The following is a 9,410-nucleotide window of genomic DNA, read 5'->3' as shown; positions in this document are numbered from 1 at the left end:
CCTTGTTGCCCAGGCTACTCTCCAACTACTGGGCCCAAGAGATCCGCCTGCCTCAGCCTTCTAAAGTGCTGAAATTACAGGCGTGAGCTACTGCATCAGGCCTATAATTCAAAAGTAGTCAAGCTGAGAGAATAGCAAGCTGTGGTTGAAAAGAGGGTTGTTCAAATTACTGAGTCGTAGCGCGATAGCGTTTCGAGGGATAAGGTCCAGGTTTTAACTGGGATTGGGAGGCTGATATAAGGGTCGCTAAAGACGAGGCCCGATGCTGAATGGGTTGGCCACATAGGCTCTGAAATTATCAAAGATGGTCAGACGGAGACAGACAAGGAGCTGGATACACAGATCGGCAGATTATCTCCAAACGGGGTAAAGTAGGTGACAAGAGTCTAAGGGGAAGGGTTGAAGAAGCAAGTGTTTTTACAAGAGGTGACAGCACCTGACACATAATCCGGACCTCTGCAAACTGAGACCTGAGAATACTAATTCACGTCATTAGGTTTCAAGGGACGCAACATTCTCGGGACAGCCAGGTCTCTGTCCCAGGAAGGAGCGGAGAAGTTTAGAGACAAGCTGATCTAAATACGGGAACCCCTGAGGAAGACCGGCTTGAAGGCAGGAGATTGAAGAGGGGACCGAAGCAGCGGCAAACCCTACACTCCTCTGCTCTTTAGTTACTTTCCTCCCAGCCAACCGCCCAAGCCACACCAACCTCCGCAATAGAAAACGCTCAGAGAACACGATCTCCCGCCCCGCTCTTTTCAACTCCCCGCGGAAGTGTTCACACCGGAACCCCTCTGTGTCCGCACTTTGCCATTGGCCAAGGCTTCCGCCCGCTTCCATTCGCTTCCACCCACAACTCAGTCGGGCTGCGCGGTCCATAAGAGTCACTTCCGCCTCGTCCCATTCCCCCCCCCCCCCCCCCCCCCCCCCGCCCCCCCCCCGCCCCTTGTGGCCCCCCCCCGCCCCGCCCCCGCCCCTGGCCGGCGGTCCGGCCCCGCGGCGCCGCTTCCGGTGCGGGCCCCGCCCCGGCTGTGGCCCCCGGCTGCGGAGGAGTCCGAGACGCAGCTGCCGCGCCGGGGCCTGAGCGGCCGCCTCCTCCGCCGCCCGAAAACCCGGAGCGCCCCGCACAGGTAAGCGGCGCGGGTCCGGGCTCCCTCAGGTACGGCGGGAGGGGAGGCTGCGACAGGTGGAGGGGCCGAGGCCAGGAGCCGAGGCAGGTGTGGAGAGAGAGGGGAAGGCGCGGGGACCGCGAAGGAAAGTGAGAGCGCCGCAGGAGCCCCGAGCGCCCTGTGCCCATTAGGGCATTTGAGATAAAGCGATGAGAAGGATGAGGGGCCCTGGAGCTGAGTGGGCGCGCAGATAGGTGGGGCGGGGGCCATCGGAAAAGAGCCAGCGGATTGGCTGGGAGGGTTGGTAGAGGTAAAAGTGATGGGGCTGAATGGGGGGAGGTGAATAAAGAATGGGGGGAGGCGTGCAGGGGTGACCGGGGAGGTGGGCTGTGGGGCTTACAGGGGCCCGGGGCCAAAAGAATCCGGCAGCAAAGGCAGGGGAATGGTCAGCAGACCGGGTTCAAAGCTGCAGGTAGTCCGTTGTACCCGGCTTGGTGGTCCGGGAACTTTAGGGGAAATGGGGGAGGGGCCCGTGTGAAGGGATGAAGAGGTTTAGATTTGAGACATAAGTTCTCCAAATGTAGGCAGGTGGCATTGTTTGGATCGCTGGCTGCTTAGGGACTGCGGGAAGATGGGCTCTTTAGGGGAGGGTGTGTGTATTGAGTTGTAGAACTGAGTCATCTCAGTCTTACTATAAGAGGCTGTGGGAGGGACACCTCCCCCTCTGCTGGGGACAGCATTCAGAGAAGATGGTGCCACAAGACAAGAAGCAGTTGTTCAGTAACTGGCAGGACTTGGTTGAGAAGTTATTCCGATCGTGATTGATTGACTGTAATGACTATGAGGACATTTAAAATGAACACCGAATTATTTGCTTTATTCTGTAATTTTCTTTGACCCAAATTGTTTTCATTTTAAATGAACACTTTTGCCAACTGAATTTAATGTGGATATAAATCTTGTCATGCTTTTTTACACTGTAAGAAGAGCTCAAGCAGAATGAAAGTATTGCTGCAAGCGTAACTCACACTTTCTAAAGTGCCAAGAGAGGAAGTGAAGGCAGTAAGAGGCAAATTGGAATGCGAATCTTTCACAAAACACAAAAGGCACAAACAGAGCTGTAAGATAAACAGAAAATGAGAATTTTTAATCTCTACTAATTGGCCTAGCTTTAAAAATTGTACGCTTTTTTACTCTAACCTGGAAAAAATCTTAAATTCAAGCAGTTTTTATTGCTAAAGATGTGATTACTTCTCCGTGAATTTTTGAAGATGCTGAGGACACTTTGTTTTTTGTCTTTCGACCCAATCCTAAAACACTGGAACAATGCAGATATCAAGTCCCAACATGTGCAGTGCAGCTTCTTTCATGTGATGACAAAATTGTACGCCATGTTGCAAGTCCTGTTCACCTAAAATTACCCTTGCATAGTAATCCATTCAGTTATGGAGACTTGCTGAAGAAACATAACTCAAGCGAAGTTTATTGGGGGTGAGGGCCTGCAGGGGAGAGGTGGGGGAGTAAAAGGAGAAGAGGGTGTGAAAGTGATGTGTGTTTGGAGACTGATTGGTAAGAATGCAGATAAACCTGCCCCCAGAATGCTTTTGGCCCGAAAGCCTTTTCTTTTTGTATTTGTCAGAGAATATCATAGTAGAAATGAAGCAGAAAGAAAGGGGATGTGAAGAGATTTACTTGGCTGTTTATAAAAAAGAAGCAGCAATAACTTGTTGTTCAGGCAATGTTGATATCTGTTTCAAATTAATTAACTTTAAAATCTCCAGAGGAATTCCCCCGCTTGCTTTTGAGTGACGATTGCAATTTGAGACTCTTGCCTCCTTGCATGTTTCTTTCATGTTGTTGAAATTGGATTCTTTTTGAGGCTATAATGTCCAGTTAGTATGGCTCAGTCCACTCAACAAGCAGGCTGGCAATTTGATCAGAGAAATTTGAAAAGTTTAAACCCAAGAGCAGCTTGCTTGGTCTTGCTTTTTCTATGAGAGTAAAACTGTCTGCCTGATAGTTCTGTGTCTAGCTTAGAGGTGATATCTTTCTCCTGTGGGCTTGGGAACATATTCTCTCTTTTGCAGGCAGGTCCTTCTTTTCCTTTATTATTATTGTTTGCATAATTATGCTTCTGCTGCAGTGCAAACCCAGTTACCTTTTCAGTAATTAATGTTCAGTAACATTAATTCAGTAACAGATTAATGTTTGATAATGTAGAGGAAGAGAGATCGGAACACATGTTAGCAGACTAGATATTGGCTGAATGTACTTCTTTTAAAGCCCTCAACAGTCTGCTACTACTACTGAAATTCATTCCCTATTTACTCTCTTAGATCTTGTTTCTCTTCTTCACACCTTTTCCTGCCCACCCACGAAACCCCCACCACTCACTCATCTTAAAACTCAGGTTTAGGAGCATATGTTTAGCGTTTGGAACTCATGGCCCTCTACTGGAGAAAAGGAAACCTTTTTATACCTGTTTTACATAGTTGTTTTTTCCCCCTCCTTCTTTGTGGTTTCTGTTAATCACTAAGGTTTAGACCCAGTGTGCCTGGTGGGCTGTGCCCAGGTTCAGAGTCATGCCACTCTGTGGGTGAAGCTTGAGGCAATAATGGAGCCACTTCAGCAGCAGCAGCAGCAGCAGCAGCAGCAGCAGCAGCAGCAACAGCAACAGAAGCAGCCACACCTGGCTTCTCTGCAGATGGATGCCAGAGAGAAGCAGGGCCAGCAGATGAGAGAAGCCCAGTTCTTGTATGCCCAAAAGCTGGTCACACAGCCGACTCTCCTTTCCGCCACACCTGGAAGGCCTTCTGGCAGCACTCCCTTAGGTCCCTTAGCCAGAGTTCCACCCACCACAGCAGTGGCCCAAGTCTTTGAACGGGGCAACGTGAACTCAGAGCCTGAGGAAGAGGACGGAGGTTTGGAAGATGAGGATGGGGATGATGAAGTTGCAGAGGTGGCTGAGAAAGAAACCCAGGCTGCTTCAAAATATTTTCATGTGCAGAAAGTAGCTCGCCAAGATCCCAGAGTGGCACCCATGTCCAATCTACTTCCAGCACTCGGGCTCCCGCCGCATGGACAACAAGCTAAAGAAGACCATACCAAAGATGCTTCCAAGGCCTCACCTTCTGTCTCCACAGCAGGACAGCCGAACTGGAATCTGGATGAGCAGCTCAAGCAGGTCAGTCTTTCTGGTATTGGAGGTCATTTGTTCTTCTTAAAGGTCGGAGAGGGGTAATGGACTGACAGGGTCAGGGGCTGTGCCAGTCTTTGCCTTCTCACCCCACTTCAGTGACCAACAGCCTAGACATGAATAGACTTTGGATTTTTTTCTTATTTAATATTTATTCATTAAAGCAATGAAATGTATGTTACTCTTTTTTTTTTTTTTTTTTTTTTTTTGTGAGGTGGAGTCTCACTCTGTCACCTAGGTTGGAGTGCAGTGGCATGATCTCAGCTCACTACAACCTCCACCTCCCGGGTTCAAGTGATTCTCCTGCCTCAGTCTCCTGAGTAGCTGGGACTATAGGCGCGTGCCACTACGCCTGGCTAATTTTTTGCATTTTTAGCAGAGACGGGGTTTCACCATGTTAGCCAAGATGGTCTCGATCTCCTGACCTCGTGATGTGCCCTCCTCAGCCTCCCAAAGTGTTGGGATTACAGGCATGAGCCACCGCCCCTGGCCTGTATGTTACTCTTAATATAGGCTTTTCCAAGTTTAATGTGAAAGAATGTCAATACAATGTTGTTTTTTAAAGGAAGGATGAAGTTGCAACAATGTTGTGAGGAATATCTAAAATGAGATGTGTGACTAATTACAGCTTTTCTAATAATAATGTTTTCTAACAGTAATGTAAAAGAACGTTCTTGCCTAAGACAGTTTCTTAGCTCCAGGCTAACCCTCTTTAAGGACAGTTGGTTGTTTTGGAGCTAAACACAGCTGACAAGAAGCACTTGCATTGTATATATTTTCCAACAAAGAGCCTTGTAGACATGATTTCATTTCACTCTTACATCATCTCCTTGACAACGGGGAAGGGTAGACCTCAAAATTTCCTTTTTAGTCAAGGAAAGCTGAAGTGACTTCCAAATGGCTGAGCATCAGAGTCAGTTAGGGAGCTTTTTAAAAAATACAGATTGCTGAGTCCTAATGAATTGTCTTAGAGGGTGGAGCCTAGGGAATCTTTGTTCTCAGCCAAGCCTTTGACTTGTGATTCCTCTTCTCTTTGTGACCCACAATATAGTTTTTCCTCACCCAAAGGATGGGAGTGATGATAAGTTGTTCCAGGTTAAGTGACTTGTTGGTGCTTAGTAAGGGAGTTCCTGGGTACCCTGCAGAAGTACACACACTTCTTGTGATCCAGTGGTACTGTTTAGAAATCATTTGTGAAAAGCTATGGGTTTTCACAGGGCAACTGAGAAGTCATATAAGAAAGATCCTTTGGAACCCGAAAAATCAAACATCTTGGATCAGGAGGTCTGTACAGTAGATCTGAGTTTTGCAACAATAGTGTTTGCAGCCAGCAGTGGGATTCAAATCCCATCACTTCCAAATATTGCCCTTGTGATCTTTTAGTAGGGCTCTGAATTGCTCTGAGCCTGTGTCTTCTCATCTGTGAAATAAAAAGAATGCCACTGCCTCCTATGGATGTTGTAAGGATTAACCGAGCTAGCACATGTGAAAGCCTGTCCAGTGCCAGGCACATGGTAGGTAATAGTGCCCGGGGGAGCTCTTTTACGTAAACAGGGCCACCCTCTCCTGCATCACACAGACATGCCTCTGAAGTGGGAGAGGTACTGAGATACACAGAGGTTTTCGCTCACATCACCCAGGGAGATAGTGGCAGAGCTAGGACTAGAATCAGAGAATCCCAACTTCCACGACAGCAGCACCCTGGCTGCCAGCCCAGACCTGCCTCCCACTGATTGCTTTGGTTTAGCAAAACATCTGTGAGTTGCCGGCTGCCCCCGCACTGCTGTGTGGTTGGCACAGTTCCATACCGGCCGCTGAGTCAGCTCATAGCGGGATCCTGCCCTGACAGCGCTGGGAAAGTTCAGGCCCGAGGCGCCTGGGCTGCCCCCGCCTTGGCAGCTGGCCAGCGTCTGCGTGTGTGCGATCGTTCCTAGAAAGTGCAGCCGCATGCGAGGAACAAGTGGAGCTCCAGAGCCTGTCTGTCTTCAGGAAGTGTAGCAGGTGTTGAGGTCAAGCCATTAGAGGTTTAAAAAAAGACTTCAGAACTGGCATGTGCATGTGCACACGTGTGCACCGTGGCAGGGCACCCAGCACCAAGTTATCTAGATGGTGGCAGCCCTATGACTACGTATCTCAGTATTCAGGGGGCTGGCTATTGGCATTTGAAACTCTTTGTGTTCACTTTATGTTTCTGAGGCATATTCACTAATTATAGACTGCTTGGCAGAGCACCTGCCAAAATGTTTTATAAATACCACAGTAGCTGAGGCATAATCCCTCACCCAAAATTTACCTTCCCCCAGGATTTGGAGATCAAGAACTGAACTGGGGGGCTTTGGGTAGCAATGACTTAAACCCTCAGATGTGCACCTCCTTTTCCCCTTTAATTTTTAACATTGATTTGGTCTGTGCTCTCCTTGTCTATAAATCCTGCTTTTAAAGGAGTAAATCATGTGCTTGGGGATTTTAAAACTTTTTTTTTAGTTATATTTTAGAAGGGCCAAAAATAATAATATTCTTGGGGAGAGCCTGTAGAAACCATTACAAATCGTTAGACTATCTTGTTTTGTTGTTCACAATCTTTTCTTTATGAAACTTAATGGAGCGCAAAAATAGAATATCCCTTGCTCCAGCAACAATTACAAAGACCTAAATTTACAGTTGACACAGATCTCCCCCCCACCCCCCAAGACAGAGCACACTCTGTTGCCCAGGCTGGAGTGCAGTAGCACGACCTCGGCTCCCTGCAACCTCCGCCTCCTGAGTTCAAGTGATTTTTGTGCCTTACCCTCCCTAGCAGCTGAGATTACAGGCATATGCTACCATGCCTGGCTAATTTATTTTTTTATTTTTACTTATTTTTTGTATTTTTAGTAGAGACAGGGTTTCGTCATGTCGGCCAGGCTGGTCTCAAACTCCTGACCTCAAGTGATCCGCCCGTCCTGGCCTCCCAAAGTGCTGGGATTACAGGCGTGAGCCACCGCGCCCACCCTGACACAGATCTTATTGTTAATGTGATACAGCGTCCATATTGTTCTTTTAAACAACAAACTTTTACAGAGGCTTCTTTGTGCCAGACCTGTGCTGTATGAAACAAGGCATGTTTCTCCCTCAGGGAGTTCAGGTCTAGCGGTGGCAGTGTGGGAACCTCAAGGGGGATTTGAACTTGGGTTACAATAATTTGATTCTGTCCTGAGTCTACTGGAGCCCAGCCACCCAGTCTGTGCTATGGCAGAGATATTTAAAACAGGGTTTTGTTTCAAACATTCACATGCCAAAGTTTAAAAAGTTAATTTTGTCGACAGCATAGCATAGCTTGGCAAACCAACAGGAATACTCAGAAGTATTTTGCAAGATTTTGGGGTAAGGGAGGACAGGCATCTGCTAACTGAAAAGTGAAACTGGGAAAGCTTAAGGGTTCCAGAGATTATTCTTTGCATCTGAAGTCCCTTACTTAGAACATGTAAAGTCAAAATTATTTCATGGATTCTCTTTGAAGAAACTCTTAGAAAATATTTGCTTCTCAAGGCCTGGATTGTTAGGGTGTGGTATTATTCTCTGACACCACAGTGATGGGAAGATGGATAACGCCATTGAGCCAAGTGTTCTAAAACCCATCAGATTCCTATAGGCAGAGTAAATAATTGTAAAACAAGAAAACAGACAAAGAACCGAGTGTTCCTTTTCTCAAAGGAGATCATATAGCCAACTAGGAGATGTTGCTGGCCTTTTGGGGGTGGTGTTCTCTCCCTCTGGTAGAAGGTGGTTCAAGCAGTACAGACTGGGTCTATCTTGAGCCCACTGGTAGAGCTAGGTTACTAGAAGAGTGTAGACCCCCTTCGATAGAACAGAAAGAAGAAAGATGGCTTGGCAGGCATGTGGGGCCAGGGTGAGTCTGTCCGATTTTCTGCATACTTTGGCACGCTTTGGTTACTGCATGTGGCTGTGATCCAACCACGGGCTTAACATAAATTCACAGTCAATAAAGTTGAAAGCACTGGGAGCCACTGCACAATAAATGTTGGCCCCATCCTCTACCCTTCCCCTTCTAGCATGTTTTACAAGATTTTGTTTTGTGACTGCCCTCTAGGATGGAAGGGTTTAATTTCAGAATATTTGCAATTAAAGAATTCCTAACATCCTAAAGCTTGCTAATCACATGTATTAACAAGGACAGGGTATTGCCAATTTCAAACACCTCCAAGCTGCTTGGGGCACCCTCAGCTCATGACAGCTGTGTGGGTTCTCTCTGAATTTGTTGGAGAAGCACTTCTGCAGTACAGAAGCAAAGGAAGCTCCATGGCAAATGGGAAGAATTGCCATATTAGATGGGCACTGGGAGACAAAGGGAATGTGATTTGAGAAGAGGGAGTTTCGTGTTTTTTGTTTGTTTGTTTTGTTTTGTTTTGTTTTGTTTTTGCCTATTCTTAACCATGAGCAAAATCAATCTCATCTTACCGTGAGAGGTGACTTCCTGCTGGGCAATTAGTGGGGACTGCTGTCCATTTCTTCTAATGCCATGACTGACTGACTGGTATCCAGAAGCCATCCCTCTAAGTAAGGTGTGGTCCCTTGGGATAGGCCTACTTTTCTTGGTAGATACTGCATGACTATCATTAGCTGGGTGTGGTGGCACACGCCTGTGGTCCCAACTACTCGGCAGGCTGAGGCAGGAAAATCACTTGAACCTGGGAGGCAAAGGTTGCAGTGAGCCGGGATCGTGCCACTTGCACTCCAGCCTGGATGACAGAGTGAGATGGTTTAAAAAAAAAAAAAAAAAGGAAAAAGAAAAAAGAAAAGATACAGCATGACTATGGAACATTTGAGGCTTTTTTTAAAAAACTGTGCAAACTATTGCCCAAAAAAGAAAATGTTCGTAGGCTTTCCTCATGTTCTTTATAGAGCTACCTTGCATGCCCTTGCCTTCTGCAGTCACATTGGAATCCATCTAGTTGAGTGGTTCTCAATTAGAGGCCACCCCTGCCCCTTCCCAGGGGACATTTGGCAATGTCAGGAGACATTTTTGATTGTCATGACTGGAGCAGGGGGCAGTGTGCTATGGGCATCTAGTGGGTAGACCAGGGATGCTTCTAAACATCCTATAA

The 9,410-nt window shown here is 47.1% G+C and overlaps 1 protein-coding gene across 5 annotated transcripts in view; it reads left to right on the top strand.

Moving 5' to 3' along the window:
• Positions 1-1,043: 1,043 nt before the first annotated feature.
• Positions 1,044-9,410, top strand: part of ARID3B (AT-rich interaction domain 3B) — a 61,486-nt gene continuing 53,119 nt past the window's right edge. For all 5 annotated transcript variants that reach the window (XM_032174923.2, XM_032174922.2, XM_058427662.1 and 2 more), the window contains exons 1-2: positions 1,044-1,130; positions 3,647-4,293. In XM_032174923.2, the coding sequence (XP_032030814.1) occupies positions 3,724-4,293 (570 nt within the window). In that variant the 5' untranslated portion in view covers positions 1,044-1,130; positions 3,647-3,723. The remainder of the gene's footprint in view (positions 1,131-3,646; positions 4,294-9,410) is intronic.

The sequence above is a fragment of the Hylobates moloch genome, unplaced genomic scaffold (genome assembly GCF_009828535.3).
Source record: "Hylobates moloch isolate HMO894 unplaced genomic scaffold, HMol_V3 SCAFFOLD_14, whole genome shotgun sequence".
In the NCBI taxonomy this organism is placed as follows: Eukaryota; Metazoa; Chordata; class Mammalia; order Primates; family Hylobatidae; genus Hylobates; species Hylobates moloch.
This window is presented reverse-complemented; position numbering and strand designations above follow the sequence as displayed.